At 36.8% G+C, this 27777-nt stretch overlaps 1 protein-coding gene and 1 long non-coding RNA gene across 5 annotated transcripts in view; both read right to left on the bottom strand.

Annotated features, from left to right (window-relative positions):
• The window catches only part of TTC17 (tetratricopeptide repeat domain 17), a 56007-nt gene that overhangs the window by 12889 nt on the left and 15341 nt on the right, over positions 1 to 27777 (bottom strand). For all 4 annotated transcript variants that reach the window (XM_064657796.1, XM_064657797.1, XM_064657800.1 and 1 more), the window contains exons 4-16: positions 26907 to 27018; positions 25683 to 25814; positions 24890 to 24999; positions 24467 to 24611; positions 23951 to 24090; positions 23559 to 23719; positions 23129 to 23241; positions 22073 to 22213; positions 21529 to 21644; positions 21125 to 21299; positions 20510 to 20587; positions 18094 to 18318; positions 15820 to 16006 (exon numbers count right to left, since the gene is read on the bottom strand). In XM_064657796.1, coding sequence (XP_064513866.1) covers positions 15820 to 16006; positions 18094 to 18318; positions 20510 to 20587; positions 21125 to 21299; positions 21529 to 21644; positions 22073 to 22213; positions 23129 to 23241; positions 23559 to 23719; positions 23951 to 24090; positions 24467 to 24611; positions 24890 to 24999; positions 25683 to 25814; positions 26907 to 27018 — 1835 coding nt within the window. The remainder of the gene's footprint in view (positions 1 to 15819; positions 16007 to 18093; positions 18319 to 20509; positions 20588 to 21124; positions 21300 to 21528; positions 21645 to 22072; positions 22214 to 23128; positions 23242 to 23558; positions 23720 to 23950; positions 24091 to 24466; positions 24612 to 24889; positions 25000 to 25682; positions 25815 to 26906; positions 27019 to 27777) is intronic.
• LOC135415704 (uncharacterized) lies at positions 12651 to 15813 on the bottom strand. Its single transcript, XR_010431246.1, has 2 exons — positions 13391 to 15813; positions 12651 to 12777 (listed from the first exon to the last, which is right to left on the bottom strand). It is a non-coding gene; the product is annotated as an uncharacterized LOC135415704 (long non-coding RNA).

Below are 27777 nucleotides of genomic sequence, written 5' to 3'. Positions count from 1 at the left end.
ATAAATGAATTAAGAAGCGCACAGCGAAAAAAAGAAAACTTAAATGAAAGATTCTCAAGTATGTTCCCTATTCTACCCTCCTGAATGCAAATGGTATTGCTCCATGCATATGGAAAGGATTTTTTTTTTCAACAAGCAGCATAAACTATCAGGAATGTGAATAAAGTAGATCAGTGACTCCTTTCCACTTCACATTACAATCCCATTTTAGGTCTCACTTTTTTATCAGGCCAGAGGGATGACAGGATGGTTCTAACTCTCATGTAAGGGTAACAACCTGTTCCACTGCTTCTCTGCAAAGTGAAACAGCTTTTAGCTGTTTGCTCTCTGCTTTTGCATCTGGGAACACTCAGGAGGCATCTCTGGAGGAGAAACAGACCAGTTTCTCCTGACATGGGGGATGTGCATGTGACTAAAATAAAAAAAATAAAACTATATTCATAAACCCTCTGGGAAAACTATTTCTTGTTCTACCTTTTCTGCTGTATGTCAAAAGTCAAACAATGTTATGAGTAAATATATAAAACTCTTCTAACATCTGCCATACAGTTATACTCAGCCTTTCCTACTCTATCAGTCATTAATTCTTTCTTCAATCCCCTCCCCACCTCTCCCATTCTGTCAGTAAAAATTTAATTGCTTTCATTAAAAAAATAAAACAATCACTTCAATATATGGAGATCCTCATGTTTAGTTTATGCGAAATGGTGTGCACAGAACTCTAAAGCTGAAACTAGTTCCCCTGCCTGACATCACACCAGCCTGATTTTAATGCAAGTCAGGTGCTTCTCAGTAATGTGATGACCACAATTCCCTTTGCTGAAGGTCTGCTCATCATTAGTATAAAGAAAAAAACAAAGGGGTTGAAAACCAGACAACTATTTTAAATTGAAATAAAAATGTCAAAAAGGAAAAAAAAAAAGCTGTAAATTACAAGCAGAAGGAAAAAAATAATGGCACTTACAATTCTACTTAACACCAACTCTGTTAGTATTAATTTACAAACACTGATGGCTAAAAACAGACTAGATGGCTGTACTGGCTTTCTTGGGATCTGAGAGCTGCTATATATAGAAACTTGAGTGACCTGATTTTTTCAAATTGCTGCTTTCAGTTGTCTGATGTTGCTGAAGAAAAAAAAATGCTAGCTGAAAAACCAATGGAAGTTGAAGATCTCTGATGACTGTACCATGAAGCTGTTGGTACTGAAAAACTGCAAGTCAGAACTTCACAGCTTGTATCAGCCAGATGCCTGAAGCCCAACAGGGAAGACCACCAGGTAGGACTGTGAGACCAGCAAGGGAACAACATAGCCCCAAACTCGAGGCACATTCACTGTCTGCAGAGCATTAGTTGTATCACTCCATTACTTACAGCACCTCAGCCATGCGAAAGACAAACGTGACTGCTGACCTACAAATGCTCAGCCATATATTATTAATATTTCACACATATTCTGGTTGTCTGAATCTGCACATGTGAATTTTAGGTGTAAAGTCCTGACACAATGATACTGCAGCCACAAAAATTTGAAGTCTAAAACTTCTACATAGTACTTGATCAATTCAGCTTACTCTATCCTGAAAATTTACTGGAGAAGGATTGCTTTCTTGCTCATTTATTTTTCTGAGAGCAGCTGTTGCCACTTTTCCTATTGATTCTGCAGAGGTAAGAAAGCTCAGAGGGAAGTGTATCAGAGTTTGTCCTACCTTTAGTATTATGAGACCTGGTTACCATGTTCCAGGAAGTGAAACAAAAATGATATAGTGATGATACGAAACAAGTGTCTGGGCCTTTATTTAAGTGATGGAAATAACACAAATAGTCTGACTGTGCCAGGCTAATACAGAAATTGGCAGAAAAACCCCCATAAAGCAGTTCCTAACTTAGAAGGCAAATCTTTTGGAGAAAACAAGCAAATACAAACTCTGAAGCATTGAGTCCCTGGAGATCAAAAGCAGAACACACTATTACATACTAAAGGACTCTATTTCCCATAGTGTTTTAAGTTGTAATTTTTTGGGGCCAATATGAACGCACTTGTACAGCATTAGCACAGAATAAATTTTAAATGTAGAAAAGATCTGCTACATCATCCATCCCATCTAATATCAACCACCTCTGTGATTTTGAGAACCCCTCTTGAATGTCCACTGAAGCTGTGGTACCTACTGCAGCTGGTAGGGCTAAGAAACCCTAAACAGAAAGTCAGGCTTAAGTTCTTCTTTAGGAACATGATCATTCCAAAAGCTTAAGTTGAAAGCCACTTAGCATAAAGAGAGAAGCACCCAGAGTGTTCTCATCTGTCACAAGGAAGGAGAAATATTAGGAAGGAGAAGTGATGCAGTAACTGATGGTGAAGACTTGTGCCATCTATGAATGGATAACAAATACTTATTCTGAACCATACTTAATGTTGCCACATTAAGTCACACTTGGAAACAATTAGGAACTTCCCTTATTACACATGAACTTTTCTGGTGCTGGGTTTTTTTGTCTGAAGAGCAAACTTCTGTTAATTTAGATCCTCAGACTGAAAGCCTTAAGCAAGGAAAGAAATGTGAGAAGTATGGAAAAGAGGAAAGATGAACAAACAACACACCCAGTGTATCATGTGGAAGTGCTGAACTCTGAGTAAGCTCTTGAAAGTAATCAAACCTCACCATTAAAGTGGGCATTGACTGTTTTAAAAATCCAAATTAACTGCCACTGTAGGTGTTTGGCTCTTGTGGTACATCTGGCAGAGAGAATGAGGCATCACTAAATATTTTCACTGTTCGATTCCTATATATCAACTTAAGACAGATGATTTGGTGTCATCAATAGTACTGGAAATAAGAACAAAATTATCTCCAAGTGTCTTTGGACAGAGTTTTTAGTGACATTTTGTTCTTTGTCAGTGCAGAGCTTGCAAAATAGGACATTCCTAACTCCACCTTCTATGTTCCAACATAGTAGGTTTATGAAAATTATTGGCTTCTAAATTCTTATGATACGCAGACTAATTCCCTTAAAAATTTTTTTGGTACATATTTAGAGATTACAGTGGCATAATAATGCTTCAGTAATTTTAAATTTAGGTACTGATTTTTTTTTCCTACCACTTGGAATAAGCAGAGCTGGATTACCTCCTGAATGATTACAAGAGTCAAGGACTATTGCGGTAGTCATTGACTTGCATTAGGTTAGGCAAAATGCAAGTTATCCGGAGATACGTGTCACTTCAATGATTTGCCTCTTTACAGTTAAACACAGCAAAGAGAGAACTGTACTTAGTATAGATGTAAGTCAGCCTAATACCTGAGTTGTCAGAGTACAGAACAAACTGAAACCAAGCTGTTAACAGGAGTTATTAACTCCATATTTTTTTAATGCATGCTTTAAACTAGTATTCCCCACACTGAAATTCAGTAAAGGTGTAAAGGTAGGTATTTTTTTTTTAAAGCAGGAATTACATATCACTGATCTCAATGGAAATAAGTTTCAATCCCTGCATGCAGATGAATAGTCTCATCTACAGACACCTCAGAAGCAGTGTATCAATACTTTTTACTTTTGCTAGTCACTGGTTACACAGATGCATAGACACACAAGTCAAAGCGGGTGGTATACTACCACTTTACACAGGAAAATGCATAACAATTAATGCTGCTCACAGGTCATGTGAAAAATTTAGGTGTGCTCACTGCTTGGCTACAGTGAGGCTAAAATATATTTATTGTAGAAATCAAACAAAACAAGCACATTGTCACCCATCACTTTTATAGGACAAGTCCTGTTCAGTGCTTCATGTGACAGGCAATAAAATTTAGCAGAATTTACAAAAATAATCTAGAATGAGTGAAATCACCTACCACAACCTTTTTGTGCATTTAAAACTACTGGGATCTCAATCATCCAAATTTGGGCTAAACTAGCACCTGAAGAACTGTCTTCCTTCCTGCACCATAGTGACTTCACCGCAATACGACATTAACAAGCTCGGGTAGTGTTACAGGGAAGTGCTGTTTGGGAGACCACCTTTTAGACAACACATAAAACATAAGCTTTGACTTTCATGGCAATGTTAACACTGGTGATTAACACACTGCATACTCTAATTACCTTGATCTTTCAAGGTGAACATGATAATTTCCTAAAGATCTTCTGCGATATTAACAGCAACCATGTTATTCCAATCACATATGAACAGATATTTGATTGCAAAACATTTGCTAAGGGAAAAAAAAATCTATGCCACTGAGTTTTAAAAGCAACAGGATGAGAAGTAACTAGAGATCTATCTTTAGCAGCTATTGCTGTTCTGCTTACCTTTATCATAAATTAACGTGGTTTTATTAAGATTTTGCTCTAAAATTAGTGCATTCCTTTTCTGTTTTCCTGAAAAAAGACGTATTTATACTTCAAAATGAATCTCATGATTGAGCTCTGAAAGCATAAACTGGAGAACACTTACAATGAACAGGATTGCCATCAAAAATGTCACAGAAACGTCACAAACCGTAACTGCTGAACAGCAAGACAGCACTGCATTCCAGAAGCAATACCAAAGGAAATCATCTGCTTTCCACGCACACAAGCATAAAAAAATACAACTAAAGAATTCTCACTTCATTTTTAGGGGAAAATGATCAACAAAGTGACAAACAGAGCAGAAAAGTAAAAGGAAAAGAAAACTACAAGTTCTTAATTACAATTACCTGGCTATGCAATACTGACCTGTGAATGGTTGACAGGTCTGTATTTAGCCCAAGAGAAATACACAAGTTCTACTACATATTCACTGTGCACTACAGGACCCAGGGAGGATACAAAGCAGATGGGCAACCCACATCTGCAGAAGCATAAAAGACTTCAAAGCCTTGTAGTGGACTCGAAAAGTCAACCAGCCCACCCAGTGGTCAGTTTTACTCTCTCTGAACCCAAAAGTATCACCGCTGCTTTCAACAAGGCATGACAAGGCTCCATCACAGTAATGTGAGTGCACCTTCAGTGTCTTTTACAGTTGTAACATACTGGATAAATAGCTAAAAGGATGTATCTACTATCCACATATTGTTATAGCTTCTATTCTGGAATAACAAAAGACAGATTGTACTAAGTTCCCTCTCTGGTCAAGTTAAGTATCAGTATGGGTACAGACAAAGAATGAGAAGTGTAGTGCCTAAATTTAGATTATGCTTTTGGTGTGGTTCTCCCCACACAGAAACACTTTTCATTTTTAGCTTCTTCCTTTAATATAAACCCTCCTTTGAAAAACTGAAAGTTACAGGACAAAAATAAACATTTTCAAAGAACAGGACAAACTGCAACTGAAAAAGTTAAGTATAGAAAACAAATAATGAAAAGCAAAATGAAGTATTTCAAAATCTGATTTCCACAAATTCTCCCCTAGATGGTCAGTGGCCCTTCTTCAAAGATCATGAGGTGCATGTTCCAAACAGAGCAGTCAGAAAAGCAGTACAAAACAAGCTTCAGTCTGATGAATAGCAAGCAACAGGATGATAATCTATGTTGTAAAAATTTAGACTGAAGCACACAAAATGAAGCCTACAAAGTTCTTTCTTTTTTATTATTTATTCCAACAATAGTTTTTCAGTTAAGAGGATTATAAGGTAAAACTGTTCTCACTCATAGAGAGTTTTAAAATCTGATTTGTAGCCAATAGATGCCTCTAAACTGGCTTAACTATAGATTTAAAAGTTATCTATTTGTCTCATTACAGTAGTTCTGATTAAACCTTTCAAAACATACAAATGCCAACAAATCCATAACCAGATTTCTTGATCATATTGAGAGAAATACCTCACCACTGAGTAACAGACTAGTCCCTGAAGAACAGACAAAAAAAGTCTCCTAATGATATACGAAGACGTGATAAATAAAACATGGGAAAAAATTTAAAGAGAAAGACAAACCTATTTAAATTAGAACACAATGCAGTTAAATAAGGGACATGCATGCAAAACATCTTGAAGAATTCAGTAGGCTACTTTATAAGAGTAGAAAATGTCAACCCTCCCCCCAACAACAGGGAGGGGAACCTCAAAGAGGTTGACTACCTAAAACCTTCACTCTCCTCCTTCCTCACCACCCACTAAAAAAGGAGCTTGGTTTTTTCATGATGCAAATTGTAGAAGCAGTAACTTGCTCTATGATGCCTGGGGAATAGGGCTAAAACACAGAAAGACCTAAACATTTGAATTTAAACCCTCCAATCCTGTGAGTGGTTAAAAGAAGACTAGAAAATGCCTCTTTCAGAGGATCCTGTTGCTATATATAGAGAAGGAAGGTAAGTAGCCCTCCAGTCTGAATTTCAGCCTGTGCCTCAAGGTAATGAATTTTTTTGTTTATTTTGGGAAAAGAGGGAAAAAAAGGAAGAGAAACAAGCATAGATAAGTTCTGAAGGGAAATGCTTGTCCTCAGTGACTTCTCCTATGTGGTAGATTTTTTTTACTGCAGATAATAGTTACTTATAAATTTCTTAACAATAAACACACACCCACGGTACATCACAGTATATCATATACTATGAATATTGAATGATCAATATTTAGTACTCTGTACACAACACACTTCTGAAATCTGTTTATGATTAAGCCAAGGAAATTCTTAGTTTAAGGCTCACTAGCATATGCAAAGGCAACAGTGGCCTTTTTTCTCTCTTTCTAATCTTTCCTCTTTTCCACATATCTCCTATTCTAAACATCATATGTTTTGTAGATCCTGTTAGAGCCTACAGTACCTATGAACTCAAGTTTAAAAAGGACTTTAAGTAAAACAGTAACCCTACTCACGAGAAATAGCATCTGTAGTTGAACTCTACGACAGGAAAGTAACTCCACAGTGGTTTATGATTAGCTTTCCACTGGTATGGGGCTGACACTGTAAAGCCAAGTAGAGGCCTCATTGTGTGTGTGTGTGTCTTGATTACCACTCTGCCTGTAAGATTTACACCATATACTGGAATTCAAACAGTCTACCACAGGGACCTGATTCCATATTTATTTTGAGGAAGTATTTTGATAGGCCGAATTTATGTTTACCTGTGTTTCTCTTTACTAGGTTATACTGCTCAGCAAGAGCAGATTAATAGTCAGACTTGATCCATGACAATTTATAGATTTGTTTGGGATAGATATCCATGCAGTCTTCATCCTAATTGGCCATCAAACCAGAGATACTGACACATTCAAACAGAAAACTAACGTGTTAACTGGTCAGGTAGGCATGTCCCTTATTAATCTAAGATAGCTTTTAAGCACTTGGTAGTTTGTCATACATTCTATGCAATAACATTAAGCAGCAGAATAGTTGCTGTAAATAAGATCTAAAAAAAAAAAAAATCCTTCTTTTGATGAAGTGATGATCAAGAACAGGATTAGTCTTTTCTTGAGTAAGGAATACCTGCAAAAGGTTATGTTTGACAAGAATACTGCCAACCACTCTAGATTAGAATTCAACATGAAAACACTCTCCTCATACTGCCAGAACAGTACAAAGCTATAGAACAATGACTGCAGAAAGACTAGAAATTTTTGGAAGAATGTCCCTGCTCCCCAAAACTGCTGGATTCAAGAAGCTTCAATTTATTCCTCTAGGAAACTCTGAACTGTCCTAGTTTCAGACATTAGTAACCAGAATAGAGGATAGATTTAAAGCTTTGAGGACAGTCAGAGCACAACACAAACTCACATGAACCAAGTAACCAACCTTAAAAGGAAAAAACAAATCAATAAAGCAGACAGATTGGGGAAGTTAAGTGCCTGGCACTCTATGGCTCAGCGTGCAGTGCTTATTTCAATCTGAGCACATGGCATTGCATGCTGCTTTGAGACAATCTCAACATGACTCATTACAGGCTGAGGCTACACATCACCACTTTACAAGTCCTCAGATTTAAGCCAAGTGAATACAGGCTTTGAGGTCTTGGCAAGTTGCACAATGACACTAAACTATGCATTGTCAGTTCTCCCATACGTGAGGACCACATGTTCTTTTCTCTTCCAAACATGTTTTAACCAACTCATTAATACAGCTCAACTATGAAGATGTTTGTGAAACTACATCTTCCTGGAGATGTAACTGGGGAATTACTATTCCTCCTAAAAAGGCTGTTGAACATATGCTTTTGTTGGACGTTTTTAAATAGGTCCAGCTCTAGACAGAGCAGACTATTAAGGTTCAGTAAGAATTTTTAGCAGCTATGTGCAATAACTGCCACTGGCAAATGCAGCCTCCTAAACAGAGAAGAACACAGAGAGTCAAAAATATGTCTCATTTTCTCTACATTCTTGTCACAAAAAAGCACCAAAAAGATTGTAGAGAAATGTTAATACATCTGATAACAGAATGTATCAAGTTTTGAAATATTTAGTTGGGAAGAACCTTTTCCCTTCCACTCAACTCCTGACCACTCCCTCCTCCTATATGAACACGTAGCTATTGCTCAAGTAACTGAAGGCTCAAGATAACATATGAGGATGAATCTTTTGCACTATAAAGGCAGATAAAAATGGGAAATGTCATATTATGTTTACTTTAATACTGTACTGCTTTTTCTTCATACTGCATAGTTTTGCATCAGTAACCTCTCACTGAATTCCCCTACAATTCTAAATCCCCTTCCACAGTGCAATTCCCATTTCCCCAGTTACTCCTGCAGCTGAGGTCATAATTTTCTCCTTCCTCATCTGCTAGCCTGATCCTGGGAAAAGACAGAATGGATACAGAACACTAAATATTGCAGGCATACCATTCTTAACAAAGCATGATGCAAAGTGAGGCTGATGACTGTTGGGAGAAGCTGTTAGGTACACTGCCATGCAGAAAATAAGCAGACTAAGCACATAAGCTAGCAAGACAGACTGCATGACGAAAGAAGCTGCAGACCAAATTCCCCCACTAGCATATTTAACACATGCAGAAGAGAATGACATTTGAGCAACAGTGATATACTTAAGAAAGCACACATTTCTTACAGAAACCTTTAAGATTCATAATGGCTTTCCAGCAAGCAGCAGCTTGGAAGCAATGTGCACAAGCAGCGGGTATACAGCCTTTGGATACTGGTGTAGCTAAAAATGCCATGTTTAACACAGTATCACATTCTTTCATTTTTAAATTTAAGAATCTTAATCTATATATCTTTGTATAGTTTTGAGAAGAAAAATATACGGGGCTTGGAAAGGAAAGACAGGTTTCAATATGAGCTTGGCATAGTGGTATCAGGGCAAGGTCCTTCAACTTCTTCAGTCACCCAAGAGACACTAGACAGAGACTTTGCAGGGAAAGATGATTTATAAAGCAGGCACCAAGGAGTCAAAAGTATCAAAAAGCCTGCATCTGGTCAACTATGTTCCAGATCACATCACTAATATTCTAAGATTACTTGAGCTAAGATGGACTGTAGGAACTGCTGCTTCTCTTACTGGGCTAGTGGTTTAGAAAGAGTAGCACAAGATCGAAAGAATAATTGGGTCACATTATTCCCACAGAGCACATTCTCACATGGATTTCTCCAAGATCTCCCAGTCAGAGGCACATCTAACATTTCCTGACACCCCCACACCCTAGGGATGTTGGCCTCCACCAGGACAAAAAGAAGTCCTCATTCTCCATTATCTCCCACCCACCTGCATTCAGCAAGATGTTTTCATTCTACACTAGAATAATTTAACCTCCTCTTACTCCTTTAGCACTGCAGAGCCCAAATATGGTGACCTAGATTCCACTTGTGGGGCACCCACCATATGTCTTAGATGGACTAACACTGTATGACCTCCACTGCAAGAGTTGCTTGACTGCCAGAGGGAGAAAGAATCCAGCTTGATTTTCAGATTCCTGGTAGAACTTGCAGGGTGAACAGCAAGTACATGGGTGCACTCATGTGCATGTATGGGGTAGCAATAAGCAATTGAGTATTTAACTTCAAAGGTTAACACTGATTTTAGAACTACCACTGTTTAAGACAACACCTACTTTATGCTACTATTAAATGGCAATGCAAACTATTGCCATGATGTGTTTCTGAGAGCTCTGGCAAGCTGTTCACAGACTTCATAGAATTCTGCTTGTTTAAAAATTCTACTGGCTTTGACTATTCTGTTTATACAGATGAAACTTCTGATAAGGCGACAGAGAGAGCAAAAGCAACAAGAGAAACAAATGGTCACAGATCCTTTTTCTTTCATGAATATGATCAGATAAATAAGAGTACGAACATATTTTTCTGGTATTCTTACTAATTTTCAGGAGCTCATGAGTTCTGCCTTTACATGATATGGAAATCAAGGAAAGAAAAATCTGAATTTTAAACATACCGCAGTATTGAGTTTAGAATCTCATATAATTGGTATAGATTCCAGCCTTTTGTTTCAACTAAAACAAGATTAAATTCTGAGTTAAGCTAGATACCCTTTTCCCCAAGAGTAAATATCTCCTCTTTCCACCTATGCACACTGTAAGTGATGAGCACTTCTTGGACGAACGAGATACAGCAGCTTTAGAACAAGGAAACTACTATTATGATAAAAATGTCTAAGAGAACCTCATGCTACAGGAAATAAACCAAAAATTTAGCAGACTGTTGTCGGGACTATCAAGTCAATCATAACTTGTAGGGAATAACTGAGTAAGTGAAAGGTACATTTAAAAATGCAAAGTATTTCACATCCCTGTGCTTTGACACAGTATTGTAAAGAAAATTACAGGATGCTTTTCCTTAGTGTTTGTGTATCTTAAATCGCTATAGGGAACTTGAGGTGATTGCAGCTGTCAAAATACAGTCAGAGGCTTGTTGATCGATGTGATGTTGATTTCAGGAAGTTATTTAATCTATCCATAAGCTTACTATTAGAGTTTCAAGCAGAGATTCTCCTTCTAGGTCAAAACTCCTGTTAATTTGCTTAAAGGTCTCAGCTTATTAACTTTAACTTGTAAGAACCTCATGATTCATATCAAGAGGAAGTACATGAAATGAACCAAGACTACTGACTTCATGTGGTACAGAGTATTTCCACCACAAGAGGGCACTAAAGCCACACCTAAAGCGGATCCTTACGCTGCCACCGCACACATCACAGAACTCAGTCAGAGTAAGAAGGATGATGCACTGCTTTCACAAACACACACACCCCATACCTAAAAGGATTCAGGTTTCTTGATGGCATGCACATACATTCATAACGTACTCACACCCCCTCTACTTCCAACAGAGCAGCACAAAGCTTTTTGTAAAAGCACTACCCTGCCAAGGATGAAAGACGGTGAGACCCGAAGCTTGAAACAAGTTGTGCTTCACGTTTTGAATGCCATCGGTCTATTAATAAGATTTTAAATTTTAGTCTTGTCTAAAAGAATGTGAAGTGCATGAGCTCATAACAAAATCAGAACTGTTAGTCAGAGGTAGATGCTTACAGTCTGATAAAAATGTTTTAAGTACAAATTGCCCAGGCAACAATTCTGTTTACACAAACAAGGAAAAGTCTTATACAGCAGCAACTAATAAATCATCATTTTTCAACAGCCAGCTGATCATCACACTAAAAATATGGTTCTAGTCTTCTGTAACCTTTTCAATAAGGCTTGACAATATCAGAATGTTCACATCAGCCAGTGAAGTGCCACAGGAACAATTCTGTAGTTGGACAGTCCTCTACAGACCTTATCACACGACAAAAGTTACTTGCAATATTTTAAGCCATGAAAGTGTGCAAGACAAATCTCAGCAATGCATCATTTTAGTATCACACAAAAATGACGTTGGCTTTCTCTACTAGCTTAATAAGCAGCACAAATATTTCATTTCTGCACCTCAGAGGTGACCATGCTTTTCACATTAAGCTTATGCAAGTCTCTTGGTCCTGTTACTTGTGTGTCAGATATGGCTGCTCAATTTATTTTTCAAGCAACACAAAGTTTCTGATACTTAACATCCTGCAGGAACTGACTTGCCAGTAACTAACAGTTGATGTAGCAACACCCTTAACACTGCCAAGTCACCTCTAGAAGGACCACCACAGGATAATCCCATAAGAATGAAGTCTTCGAACCATTTTCTCAGGTATTTGGGAATAAGACAGTATGTGGCCCGCTGCTGTACAGCATCTACATTAGATGCAACTGACTGAACTCCTGCAGTTGTCTAAAATACATGTCACAGCTGATAGTGCTGTAATAATTTTTGACACTTCACACACCTACTCCATAAGAAAAAACCCTACCAAAAACCTCTGTAGATTTAGAAATTCTTTTACAATGAAAACAAACATTTACATAAACTTGAATATAGAAGGCAAAAGTTAAAAAGAAAAATGTTGGTATGAGGTTTTTAATTCCTCTTCTCGCATGCATGAAGTGATTTGTGTTTGAAATATAAATTTTTACCTAGAATGGAGATAAATTACTAAAAAAAAGTACCAGGCAGCAGTACAGACAGGAGCATACAAGCAAGCATCCAACAAGTTAGCATTAGTGTGTCACACTTCCAAAGTTCTGTGCTAACAGCAAACATCCCAACATGCTTGAGAAAATATCTATTTCACCTATTTGAAAAAAACACCAAGCATATACTGTAATCAAAAATCAGACCATAAGTTCAGATTCTTGACCCCACATTCCATCCCATGCTAGCATATAATTCCCACTGACCATTTGCTGGATTCTGCCAATGGCTCACGGCAGCAGAGCAAGGAATTCCGTGTCTCGCTAGTTAGTTCAGTTCTCATGAACAGAGGCTTTTGACAGGCGAAGCAAAAACCCAGCTATCACATGGGCCTACAACCCAAAGCACAGGCAACCCTATTGCTGTTACTTTCAGAAATACTGAATCAATGCTTATCAAAACAAGATATTAAACCAGAGAAAACGTGATATTCCAATTTCTTTGTAAATTTTTTAGCATAACATATCCACCTCAAAGGATATAAATAGTTATGACACGCCATCAAGTACCTAATAACAAGAGGACAAACTAAATTCAATATCAGATGTCCCCAAGCAGAAACACATCACCTGAAAGGCTGTGAGAAACTCCTGAAGTAACAATCCAGTGATACTGTGATTGTCAAGCACACATTTGATCCATGTATTTATGAATGTGCTTCATTAGCTCTATCCTATTCAGAAACATGTGTGAAAGTAGTGTTCAGTTTGCACCTTGTCATCAGAATGTACCTTCCAGTCTGTCATGGTGTTAAACAATAACAGATCATGTTGCTTTATGAATCTTCTAAGTCTATGTGACATTAACATTTTAAAAATGTTGTAAATGCAACAAGTAGTGTCAAATATTAGCATCTAAACAGTTTGCATTTTTTAGGTTCCATATAGTGGCCGAATAATTGCATATATTATTGTATTAGAATGGAAATTCAAAATTCAAACTTACAATCTCTTTTCAATTGTTTTCTTTGGACTGAAGGATGAACAGAAGATTTCCAATATTTCAGGATACTTGTAAGTGCGAAGTGTGATTTCTGAGTATGCATTCTTGAAATCATTCTGGCTTTGGAGACTTAACCTCACTTTCATACCGCCTGTCAAGGTTCCTCTTGAGTCAGTTGAAGTTTACAGTGGGGAAAAAAAAAAATATTTCCCCAAACCTTATGAAAATAAGATAGGCACATCTATCTCTCCATTTTTTAATTTTGAGTTTTGACTTAAACCACAAATCATCATCAAGGTTGAATTAACCAGTATGTTTATTTTACACTCTGCACAAGAATGTACAAAGAACATTTACACTATCTGTCAGGTTCGCACGTTCAGGTTTCTTGCACTCAGACAAAAGATGACCTATAGAATAGTATAAATAAAAATGAAAAAGAAATATTAAGAAGAGTCCCGGAAAAAGGTAAAAAAAAAAAATAGAGTAAAATACTTAACTAGTGGAATACTGAAATTTAATAGGCAAATTAACAAGCTAAGGCATATTCAGCTCCCTCTTGACGTAGCATCATCACAGATTCATTAACAAACAAAACCAAATGTCAATGTACCAGATGAATATATTTGTGCTTGCTTTGTTAACCTGCGGCCAAGGTAGCAAAAGAAGCAAAGATAACACTTTTCTCAGAAGCAAAGAAAGGAAAGATAACACTTTTCTCAGAAGCACTTTTGACAGGGGTTCTCCCTCACATTCAAGAAACAGAAACTTCCTAAACAGCATATGCAGCAACAGCTGACCTCAAAATGAACATCCTAGAACAGGAATCAATGCTAACAGAGGCCAAGAATCAACCACAACAAACTATGACAACTTTAAGAAAGAAAAGCATACAAGACAAAAGAAAGATGTCAAAGATCACTTTGGAGTTCAGATACAGACACTGCTTGTTTACCATCTCGGTTCTGTGAATATACTTTTAAATCATTTTCTGCTTACCTTCAAAATAAAGTAGCTATCACTGGAACAACTAAACTTTTGAGTTACAGACATTTTAAAGAAGATCTTAATTAAAAGTAAACAAACATTGATTTTTTTTCTAGAACAGTGAAGTGTCTCTTGTGATGAAATGCGCAAGTCCCATTACTGTTTACAGTATCTACTAGGATTTTTATAAGAAGGGCAATCTGAAGTTAAGAGATTCATTGTGAAGCACCAGCATATAGAGGAGCTGACATTATGAGCATCAGCAAGAGCCCCATCAGTTGGGCTGTAACACCACTTACTACAGTACATTTATCCAAACAGCATTCATTTCTCACACAACTGATGTACTGTCAATCACAGCAAAATGCATAAAGCTATAAAAAGAGTATTAATCTAATGGCATAGTCCTGAAATTTCACCTACAATGGCATCATCCATACTGTACCAGCAGACGTGAAGTTTAGACTACACAGTTCTACATGTTAAATCAGGAGGTTTCTCCATGTCTTTTCACTGGAGATAGAATTAAAAAAAACACCTCAGAGGAAGTTCTAGCAATACCAAAAATCAGAAGCATTTATCTGGTGAGGTTTTCATTTAAAAATAAGGAGAAGATTAGACAGAAAGATACCTTAGTAACAATTTGAGAGAGAGAGGTTTATAAAATATATTAATAGATGTTCTTCAAGATTGCTCAAGAGCAGCATATTAGCCATATGCAAGCATACACAAAACACTGAAAATATTCATTGGGATTGTCTAAAATAAAAGAATCCACCTCCAAAAGCTATTTTTTTTTAAATACAAGTAGCCACTAATGACAATAAAGCATTCAATCTCAAATATTTTAAAAGCGAGACTGGATTCAGCCCTTCTTCTTACAGATTTTTGGAGGGTTAAGAGCAGTGACCACAGGTCTCATATCAACAAAATAATGTTGACACAATATGGCCTATTCCTTAAAGACTGAACACTAGAAAATGACAGCCAAAGTACTGAACACACTGAAAGAATATGAATTAAACTAAACCACTCTTCACCAAATTCTTCAGCTTTAAGAAAACAAATCCAGCTGTCTGTAAATTTTGAAGGGATGTACAAAGAGGTTGTTGAGTAGCTTAGCAATAGAAGTTGTGCATTTCCATAAATACTGAATCCAGCATTCCTGGTTTACCAGTAAGAAATTGATGAGGCTGTTAAGGTATTACTGACACACTCAGGAAGTAATTTGCATTCAGTGGAAGCCCTCTGGATATTTAAGAAGTTATCCTTAAGCAATTATTCAATGGACTGTAACTTTTCCATTAAAAGCAGTTTCTCAACCTTGATCCTTAAAAATAGAAAGCACTGTAAAGCAAAAGGATGGATTCTTGGAAAAAAGGGTGCAACACCCAAAGCAAATAGACATTATTTGACTTGTGGTCCATCTTTCAGCAGTTGCTTACCACTGCACACAGTCGAGGTGATGTTGTACAGAAAAGGATAAAACTGCAAACAACGAATCATCTTCAGGCTGCTTTCGCACTCCAAACACTTGGTTGTCAAATTCAGTGCATGTCTGAAGGCCTGCAGGGCTCCACTTATGTTGTTCAGAGCCAGGTATGTGTTTCCTAGGCTCAAAAAAGTCAGGGGCTGAAAAGAGAAAAGCAACGCACCAAGCATAAGTATGTTCACTGTTTAAGACTGATAAGAGACAGGAAAAACCCTTGTAAATCCACACCCTCCCAAACTTGGCTACAAAGAATTCAGAAAACTTCTTAAACTGGGACTACCTATTCTTCAAATGGAGAACTAACAGCTTGATGCATTGGTGCTAAACAAAAGTTGTTTTGACATAGGGTTAAGAATTCCTACAATAAAAACCCAGCTGTTAAATACACACAAACTGAAATGAAGCATTAAATACTTATAACCATCAGCAACATAATACTTACTGCATAGAGTACCAAACTGAATGCTTGAAGGCAGTTTATAACATTTAAAAGTCAGAAAAAAAGTAAAAATTTTTCTAGCAGGACAGACACATTTCATTTGTCAAGAGTGTTCAGATTTACCTGAGCAGAACTAGGTTACTGCAAACACCAATGTCACACCAGCTTAGTGGTACACATTCATGCCTTTCAATTCTTTAAAAAACGGTATTTTTGTCCACTGCTTTTGGGCAGTCTCGCTACAGTATGTATTTTTTAAAAAAGTAAAGAGTATAAACACCTTTTTCACTGGGTAGAACTTAATTAGCACTTTAATACAGGCACACAGTAAAGCACTACATTTTGTTTGTTGACTGAAAAGTCTTTTCCTTGCATGAAGTAATTTGCTGCAATTAGCAGTATAATGCTAGAATAATGAACTACAGTATTGTAATTTAGCAGTCATTTTTCCCACTGAAATAGTTTTACATTCATTGTCTGATCAGTAACTTAAGATTTTTCAAACTCATCTTAGTTTGTATTATTAAACAGCATTCATAAAACACTGCAAGCTGAGCAACAGGACCTTTTTTTAACAGCTTTTGCTTATATAGCACATTCTTTACTCCCTGTGGCTGTAATTAATTTTAATTTGTATTTATTTTACACTGTATTCCAGGAAATACTATTCAAGTATAAAGTCTCCTGCTAATTTTTTTGGTACAATAGGTATTACAGGACTGAATACATCTGAAAAAAACAGGAGCAGACATTACTGTAATGAGGTAGGATTCACTAATATTTTTGAATGAAAGCCCTACTTACACAGCATGGTCCTAAGGATCCCTAGGCTCCTCCCCTCCAAGGCTGTGCTTTCTTAAGGCACATCATTCAAGCATAGTTCTCTCTATACTTCCTTTTTGCACTCTTACCCACCACCCAAATGGGCTAGATTCCTTTCCAACATTTGAAAACTTCTTTCTGAATGCTATATTGAAAAAGCTTTTTCTGTTTCTAGCTTTTTTATGTGCTAGGTGACTGGTGGCCTAGCAGGTTTAAGCTCTGTTAATCTAACTACAGAGCACAGGAAAAAGTCACTTGAGCTTCTTACTGAAGCATCTCAAATCTAAGACCAAGACCGCCTGCTAGAGGAAAGCTGTCCCCCACTATGCCATGCCCCCTCCCCTTCCTTCTCACAATTGTTGTGGCCAGTCCAGTAGTTCAAAGAGTTTATACAGAAACTGTCTATATGACATAGGTGACAACATACAAAATGTTTATAATGTTACTGCTCAGAACTACAAAAACCTGTTTTGAACCTATGGTTGGAAATAAAGCCACCAAACAACTAGAACATGGGTTTTCCTCTACGACAAAATCTGCGGACAAATAAAACAGTAGAGATAAAAAGTCAAGTGTCACAGAAAGATGTCTACACAGTCAAAGATCCTGGTGACATATATGCTACTTTAAGGATTTTAAGAATGCTGACAGCATTACAGATCTCTGTTTTAGATAAAAATGTTACCAGACACCAGGATTAAATCCCTTGGAGGCACTGCTGATAATACAGGTTTTGGGAGGCTAAAAGTCTGTCCCTGATTTATAAGAACTTCTCTAGATGTTTATAATCTCAGCAATCAGCATCACCCCAATGCGATCAAGAATTTAAATGAAAATTAACATCTGTTGCAAATTGCAAGCTGGAAGTTGAAATGCATGCACAGGTAAGTAAGCACAACATATATTTAGAAAATAACGAAGAAAAACACATTCACTGCTGAACAAACACAAACCCCATCATCTTACCTCAGAGGCGTTGATGGCCAAAGCCTTCAGCAGAAGTCTGCTGGCATCCGAATGAAGACCATAATGAAACAAGAGGTTGGCAAGGTTGACCAGAGGGATGTCCTGATACTCATGGGGAGCCAAATTATATGCTTTTTGCAAACAGGTGATAGCAAAGGTGCTATTTCCAACTGCACGCCAGTACAATCCAGCTTCATTAAGCACAAGCCATAGAGGGTCTTCTGGCTAAAGGACAGTCAGGAAAAGGATAAAAACACCCACAAAAAGGTGTCTCAGGAAGACAGAATTGCCTGCTATTTAGCAAGAAGAAAACAGAACTCACCCTTGCATACTATCTTATTAACTAGATACAAATTAGACTTTGTGTCCGCTAGCAGATTATTCAGTCTGCTCTATTCTACTCAAATTGACACCATTTACAATCTGAACTGCAATTTAGTAGCAGCTGTTGCTTACACTCTACTCATATGACTGCCTTACATATTGACCACAAAATCCCTTCAAATATGCAAGTGATAATAGTCAGTTCACTTCAGGAAGGAACATTTGTGAGCCACTTCAGAGTCTTAAAATTATACTAACACAAATCTATGTAGAAATGTTACAATTTGAAGGTCAGGCATATCCTGACCTTTCCCTGACAATTTAAGGTTTCAGAGTTGTATTTTTCTCACACTTAGTTATCTATTGTCTTATCAAAGTTGACAACTGACATGCATTAGATACTACTGAAAGATTATAAAATAGGAAGCAATAAGAGGGCAGGTGGAAGAACGGAAGAAGTGTCAAATACACCTCTGAGTGCTCCTTCCTCCTCTTTCACCTATAACAGAAAAAACAAACACCCTAGAGGAGAAATAGCAAAATTTTAAAATCCTGGCAGGTGGACAGAGGTAGGTAAAACATCCGCTTTCAGATGCACTTTCAAATTACTTAGAAACATGTTCTAGTTTTTAATATTTTCAGCATTATGTATTACCCAATTCTGTACAAAGAGTTTACAGCATAAAAGCAACAACTGAAATTAATGTCCAGTCCAACCTACATGTCTGAAGCCCAAATGAATAGGAGACATGCAGCTAGAATTAAGGAAGCAAAACAGATAAGGATCTTTACAGTAGTATTATATCAATACAATGCAGCTGGCATAACAGTAATACTGTGTTGAAAAGTTAATCAGTAAGAAGATTTTGTTCCAGGTTTTAAAACCCTCACACAGGAGGGTTCTAACTATTTGGTTCTAGATGAACTGGAAGATATCAATAGAAAATATTATTCTTTGAGTACCTTACATAATCTATAATTTTAAGAGCATTTATGATCTCTATTTTGCAATGCACATACAAAACATTACTTACACGTTATTCATTCCAAACTTCTCACTGCATTACACTCCATACACAAGTCTCAATGTCCTCTCTTAAACTAAATCCTCATCAAGTTATTAGTATTTTGTCTTTCCCAATACAAAGATACCAACTGTGGCCTTCCTGCTCTGAGGAGTTTATCATTAGCAGAACAGGCGTGACACAACACTGTTCTTACATCAGCATCTAAATGACCGAGGAATTCAGGTTCTTAGCATGACAGCAACAGAATACTGCAGTTAAAACCAAAATACCCATGCACTGCACCATAAGACAACACTTATAGGGTTGTTCTGAACAACATAATAGTAGGAATCAACTCATACTGATAATTTTTCTTCTGGGTAAGACAGATGCACATAGTAAAAAGTACTGATTTCAGAATAAAAAAATATACATATATATATATATTGCCTTGACACAACTTCTACAAGAAAGTTAAATTGAGAAATATCAGCTTGACAAGTCAAAAAGAGTCAACGTCTATATCTCAATGCTTCCTTGTCATTTGACTTGTGATGACTCTCAAAGGCCCCACGCAAGACGGAGGTGGCACTCCACAGGGTGTTATACAGATGTACATTCTTTGCTCCAGAGTGCTAATTATCCTGACAGAAGATTGATAGAGGGTTGGTTTTTTTGGAGGGAGAGCAGGGGGGAAAGCAGGGTAGTGGGAAGGAGGAGGAAGAGCAAAAGGCAGGCATGAAGGGAGGGGTGACATGAGGAGTAGTTCCAAGTTCTCTCAATTAAGCAAAAGTTTGCCAGAATTAGCTAATAGAACTAGCACAGAATTGCCGTTCTGTGTCCTGCAGTTGTAACAAGAACAAGTAACTACAGGGCTGTTTGGTCTACATTAAGCTAATTTAGATACGTCTCTATACTTTTGCGCCTTACCTGTAAGCATGGATTTTTAAGCTAGTTTCATCTCAGTTTCAGGCAGCAAATAAACTTATTCCTCGTATGTCACTGGCTGACTGACTACTTTAGAAGTATAGAAACAAGCCTCAAGTAAGAATTCTGAATTTATCTCATTCAACAGCTTGACATACCTTTCTCATGGCATGATCTAGAAACACTCCTATCTTCGCCTGTGTAATAGATTCATTGTTGATACGAGAATGCAAAACCTGAAACACAAAGATAGTGTTTTTTTCCCCTCCAAACAACTGAATAAACCTTACAGTCTACATAAACACGGGCCATTCAAGTCTTGCTTCTTTAAGTCTTTCCTTTAGCAAAGGGAAGAAAAGGATACTGTTTCAAACAGAGGATGTGAACACATAACACTTCAAGGAGCCAATCTTCATAATGCAATATGAAGGACTCACTCCAGCCTTAAGTTACCAACTTGGTACAATACAGTTCTTAGAAACCCCAAGAAGATGAATCACGTCAACCAACTGTTAGATTTAAAAATTTCAAATAGTAAATTATATTTCCTATTTTGTGTGCTTTTCGTCAGTATTTGAAAAAGTCAGACAAGTTCTCCCTTTCTCCATTCCCATTAGAAAGCACTTGTTCACCTTTTTTGGAAATATTGATTACCTTATGATACCAAGGAATCCTTTAAATATCAGAATCTCTTATGTTTTGTGTAAGATTTTTAAGGCAATAAAGAGGAGAATTTTATAACAGAAGAGAATCAACAAGATAACATCTCTTACTTGTCTTGCTCGATCATCTGGCATCCTGAATTTCAAATCTAGATTAGTGTCTAGTTCCTTGACCAGTATGTTTAGAGATTCATTGTTACGAGCATCAGTAATGGAAGAACAATCTGGTGTCTGTGTTTCTCCATGCTCAACAGTATCTCTCGGGGTACTCAGGATTGGATGGATCCTAGCAATAAGGAGAAATCAGACAAATTAACAGCATGTGCTGCCTGTAACTGTGTATAAACAAAAGACAATCAAGGAAAATGCCTTCCTTCTGTGAAATGGCCAGAAAGAAGTCTGAACACATCTGTGCTGATGATTACTAATTGCATCCATCCTCTCCAGAAATAAAATACTCATTAAGGTATTAGTGTGAAAATTTACAAATACAGTTTTTAAAAGTCAGCACTTGCCTGAATCCCCTATTTTCTGGAGGCAAGAAATAAGTTGGCAGTTCTTCTGGGTCAGGAATTTTGGGGAAAGATTTAATGCATTCTGATCGCTGAGGCCACAGAATATGCTGTTTGTCCTAAGGGGAAAAGGAATTATTTTTTATAATTTTCTCAACATTTTTAACATTCTAATTAACAAGCTAATAAGAACACAAGGAACAGTCTGAAGAAAAAAAAAAGAGATTTTAAAAACTATTATTTTTCCATCTTTTTTTGCATATCAGCAGTTCAAATTTCTATTTTTACTCAGCTGTACAGCTTTACTTACAGCAGATGTTTACAGAACAACTCCCTCTGTGCTGTAGTAGAGTTTCAAAGGATGGGAAACTAGTACAGAGAAACTAGATAGATGCTTATATGTTGACGACATTCAGAATGTTACATTCTCCAGTGCTGCCACACATCAAAACTGCAGCCTAAATGCTAAGAAGTTTCATAAACAAGTAGAAATTTCACTTTCACCACTCCTCTTTGAAAGGGCAAAGCCTATCTACTCTTCACTTACTCTGTTGGATTCTACACTCCACACTGAAACAACAGAACGAGCAACAGGGGAAGACTGCAAGGACTGGCTGTGAATACTTTGGTTTGCATGAAGATCCAAATTCACAGATGTCATACTAGAAGTTGAGGAGTCTTCACCAAACTAGAAACAATAGAAAAACAAAATTTAATAAAGAAAAGAGATGGTACATTACTGGCTGAATTTCTGCATATTATTTTTTCCCCCACACCATTTATGTAGTTAAGCCTCACTGATGAGCTGAAACTTGGGTAGCAGAAAAAAAAAAAGAAGAAACCTAGTCTCTCGATCTACTCACACCATGGAAAAGTAATATTCATGTTGTAAATAAGTCAGCAATGAAAACACTAGTGCAAACAGACCACAACCAAAATCTACTTATCTAGATTGCATAGCTTGAGTTCAAGTCAGAGTTACTAAGACTCATGGCTTTCAGAATTATCTCGATAATCTGATTTTATAATTACTATAGTAGGAAGAAAACAACATAATTAAAAATAATTATTCCTGTTTCTTAAACTAGTTAAGGGGAAACTCCAGAACATATTCCATATTGCAAAATAACTGAAACCATAATCTTTATCTGTAGTTCTAATACAGCAGAGGTGTTGCTTGGGTGGCTGTCATTCTGGATTTTCAATATTAGTATACACCTTGCTTCCAAAACTTCTCAGTACTCTTGTATCAAATTTCCTTTGTGCGATCACAGGAAACTAAGACTTTGGACTAAAATGAAGTTTTTCAATTCAAATAATTCTAATAGCTCTCTTTTCTAAGAAAAACAAAGCCTTGTACAACAAATCTATATTTCTCTCTAGTTCTACAATTCACAGTCAATCTCAGCTTGTATTAATTACAAAAGAAACTAGCATTAAAATACTTTAAACAACACTCTGGAAAAGAGACTAAATGATTTCTCACTATAATTACCACACCCAAAACGTACCTTTTTTGTCAAGTCTGAAAAAAATAGAATTATTTTGCTAATAAGGCAAATGGGATGCAACTTAAAGCAGTGGTATCAATTCACAGACAAACCTGAACATATTCCACATTTTCAAAAATGTCTCCGCGATGATATCGAACAGGCTGGTCCCACTGGCAGTGCAAGCTATGCTGCTGGTTGCCCAGTCTACAAATCTGATGGTTCCCTGCAGAGGACAAAACATTTTTTTATATTACATTAAGTGTGGTTTCTGAGGAGACAATGACAGCATACAGTCAACCTCTCTGCCCCCAGTTCAGTCAATCCCTTTTTATTGACTTCATCAGCCCAGAGGAACATACAGCTTCAAAACACCGAAAAAAAGTCCCTGTTCAAGAACATGCTGCAGTCTCTTGCTTTAATAAGCAAAACACAGCAGCTACTCAGGGCCATCTTAATATATACGGAAGTTATGTCCTGACATAATTTGAATATGTGCAATACTTCATTGCTTTAATGAGCATGAACACTAAAAATTTGTACCTAGTTGAGCTTCTTTTGCCATCTGTGTCTCGTGAATGATGTTCCTCAAGATTTGTTCCTCTTGGATGAGCTTGTACTTGTCTAAAACATCTTGTTGCCTAAGGTAATGGTCATGCTGCTTCTGATATTCCTTTAATTCATTTAATGTTCGCTGAAGTGATCTTGAAAATTAAACAAGAGAAAAATTTATTTGAATGCTTTCTAGAATATCACCTTTTCCTACCTTGTTGCATATATTCAACATTGTTTCCTTAAGTATTCTTATGCTCAATTCTACTGCATAGTCAAAGAATTATAGTGAGTTGAAAATCATTATCCTTCTTGAAATGCACATGGTTGCTGCAACAGAAGTTGAATTGTATGCATTGCCACTGGGATACTGCTTTAGTTACCTATGCTGGGCTTCCAATTTTTGCTCAAGTTTTTGTTGACATAAGACAGCATGCTTCCTTTTTACCGCTTGCTCAAACCCTGGTTTGGCCTGTAGAGCATGATCGTAACACAGGACTGAGTGGTTGTACTCTCCAAGCATCTGAAGAATGACCGAGAACAAGAGAATTAGCCATTGTTCAGTAATATTTAATTAAAAATATTCAACTTTTAAAGAAAATTTTTGAAGAAGGCCTTTAACTTGAATTTTAATTTATGGTAACAAGCAGCCTGTCATTTCTGGCACTCAAGCCACTATATCTGTTAAAGAAAGGCTGCAGTAGAATTTTTATGGAATTTATTACCAGGAAAAAAAATTTGCTGAAAGACAGACTTTTGGATGAAAGTCTCTTGACAGAATCTTAAACATTAAGCATGAAATCACGTGGAAATCAAGACACACTGTAAAAGAGCCAAGCCAAAAAAATTAAGTAATATTCAATTTTCTTCAAGTCTTGGAAAATGAAGATTGTATTTACTGCGTATATATTTCCCAAAGTGTAATAGCTGGTAAAGAAGTCACTGTAATCCAGAGCTGCATGAACCACAATAGCTGCATCTGCAGAGAAGTGAGCCCGGTGCAGAATATTTGCCAAATTTACCAGTGCAATATCTTTATTTTGCCTAAAAGAATACAAAAAAGAAGCAAAAATGGACATTAAAGGAGGGTCAAACTGTAAAAGAATTGTGCATAAGGACACAGTCAGTTGTCAGTCACGCATTAAAATATATCATTTAAGAAAAACGTCTCAACTATATATATGCCTAGTACAGCACATAGAGACCAAGAACAAGTAACATGGATTACTCATTAGTATACAGTCTTAGAAACCAAAACCTGTTTATTAATTAGGATAACTAGAAAAGCAATCTGAGAAGAAATCCTTATTAGCAATCCTTACCTTGAAGAAAAATGAAGGGCACGCATGGCACATTCTACTACTTGGTATGGCTCATTCTTTATTCGCCAGTAAAAAGAAGCCATATTATAGAGTACCCAGGAAGAAGAGTTCTGCAGTAAAGAGAAACACATGAACTGTACTAACTACTAAAACATGAACTAAAAGGTTAATCAGGCTTTAATTACCATAGGATTAAAAGCTGGTGCTCAGCTGCTCTAAGTTATCCTCTTCCACTGGAAAGCTGCCATTTGGCAACAGTTGTGACTGTTTAGGAAGAATGAACTGGCATACAAATGTATTAAAGAAACACAACTTCTGCCTTTCAGGCATGTAAAAATTTGAAATGAGATGAAATGAGAGGTGACAGTAGTTTGAGCATCAGCAATTTAATGGGGTTCAATGAGAATTCCTAGATTTTGCAGGAAGGCATTTAATAAAAACATACACATTTCAGTACTGTTGTTTCTTCTTTGTTCTTTTAAGTACCTGTATTTTTGTTTAAAAGCTCTTATTATCTTGACAGAGATAATGAATGTGGCTTGCCAGATAACATAACTACATAAGTCAATAAAGATGACAATAAGTATTTATTTACTTGTTTTGCTGATGCTTTCTCCTATCTCTGCTTGCCTAGCAGAAAATGGTTTTAGTCTCCCTTTTGAAACTGAAATGTAAACCAAAAATATACGTACAAAACTAGTACTGGATCTGATTGCATGTATGAGGTGTATCTAATCTTCTGAGACTTTTCTAGCATTCTTTTTGTGCATACAGTAAGATTTCAGTTTCATACCTTCATTAGCCCGTCATAAATACGATGACCTATTTCCTCTATACTTCTTCCCAGCCTCCGTGATAAGTATGTGAAGATTGGATCTTCTTTAGGTAAAAGGGGTGCAGAAAGATTAACTCTTTCTTGGACACCCTAAAATAAAAATTAAATACAGGTATTTGCTGACACTTTAACTAAGAGTAGAGAAATACAAACAAAAGCATGACACTCAGGAAAATGTACGCTTGGTTATTTATGATCTTATCATCCTTTCAGGATCTTTGGCAATTGAAAGAATAATTTCACCTCTGACAGATTATGAGTATGTCAGATAAGCAAATATTAAAAGCAGCCAAAAGCAGTCGCTGCTTGTGAGTGCTACAAAAGAAATATTCACTTCTGGTAGTATACTGTGTATCCAGCAGCTACTGATTTCCACTGAAGCACTTAAATCATGTTTATCAGGTTACATGCACACAATGAAAGTATCCCTACACTTCTTCTCTTTCTTCCATCCCCATGAACAAATGTCCTTCTTTCAAAAATACATTCAGACCCAAGAACAGAGATAATAAGACTTCACTTCCTGTTTTTTCTGTAAGAAAATCCTTATTTGTAGATGAAAAGACTTGTAATGAAATAAATATCAAGATATAACTGCTAAAGCTGCATCTGCATTAGAAAATTTGCTCATATCATGCTGTTCACAAAACCAGTTTTTGCACCACTCTTCCACTGTAGCTTTCCTAAAGCAGCTGAAAGAACAGTTATCTCACCTTCTGGGTTAGGGCTTGGCATTCAGATACCAAACAGATGGTCAAGTATGTTAGGAGCTACTGACAAACCTGCAAACCCTTTTCTGATCCTGAATTGTCATACATTTAAACAACTCTGTTCACCATGCTCCAATTTTCAACTGGAGAAACAATTCACAAACTAGTAGTAGTTCCAACAAAAGCTACCAATTTGCTGATGAAATGTGTTATGAACACAAAATACTCCATTTTCCAAAAAATGTCCTCTAAAGTACAGTAAACAATAATAAAAGAGAAACTGTATAAATCTGATAGAACTGTTCTCCTATAAGCAGGTACTTTAATCAAGGCACAACTGTAGTTTAAAAAAAAATGTGAAATAGTCTTGAAAGATTACAATGCCTTGTAATCTTGACTGAGAACTACCAGTAAGGGTTTTCTATTCCTCTTCCTAATGGAGAAATACACATACTTGCATTTGCTCACTTACCCGTAAGTGCTGAAAAGCATGAATACTGTATGGAAGATCTAGAACTTTTGTACAGTCTGGCTGCTGCAGGTCTGGAGGCACTGGGGACTTTGTGTCTATATAGTCTTCAGGGCTAAAGACATAATAACATAACAGACTCCAGATTAAAATATTGCTGAAGTTTGTAAGAAACAGTATTGCAGTTGACACAGAGAGTACTCTGATTTAATCATTACAAAAATCCCCTGTTTGAGCACATCAGACTATTTCTGATGTCTTCCCAGATTTCAGTTGTACCAGGATGTCAGCACTATAGGATAAAGTAAATAAATTTGTTGGCTTTAGAGAAAACATCAACATTTGGATAGCCTCCAAAATGTCTAAGCGTCAACCTAGTGTATCACTGCTATGATTAATGATCTATCTGCCAGGCCAATGGCACTGCATGCAGATTAGAAGACTCTTCCATTGAAACAAACAAACCAATCCCAAATATTGGTGAGAAGTCCAAATGAAGGTATATGAGGATAAAACTGATCTTTTCCCACTTCAATGAAACTACAAAACCAAGACAGTGAGCCCTGCAGATGAATTACCAATGATGTCAAATGTCAAGGAGACTGTCTGCTCATCCTTTACTTTCTAAACACAGGGGACAAAATATAACCAGAAGGTTCAACAGCTCAGTAATCAACTGAATTTCATTCAAATTTAAGTCAAGACAGTTCCCACTAAAATAAGTGTGTCTAACTCAAACACTGAAAGCACACTCAAGTAAATTCAACCCCCTTCTACATGATGCATTTCACTTTAATTTACATGTCTGGACACGTCAGTACAGAGTAACAGTAACAGAACTCAGAAGAGAAAGGAAAGGTTTCAGGGTAAGGCT

The sequence above is a fragment of the Pseudopipra pipra genome, chromosome 6 (assembly GCF_036250125.1).
Source record: "Pseudopipra pipra isolate bDixPip1 chromosome 6, bDixPip1.hap1, whole genome shotgun sequence".
Lineage (NCBI taxonomy): Eukaryota > Metazoa > Chordata > Aves > Passeriformes > Pipridae > Pseudopipra > Pseudopipra pipra.
This window is presented reverse-complemented; position numbering and strand designations above follow the sequence as displayed.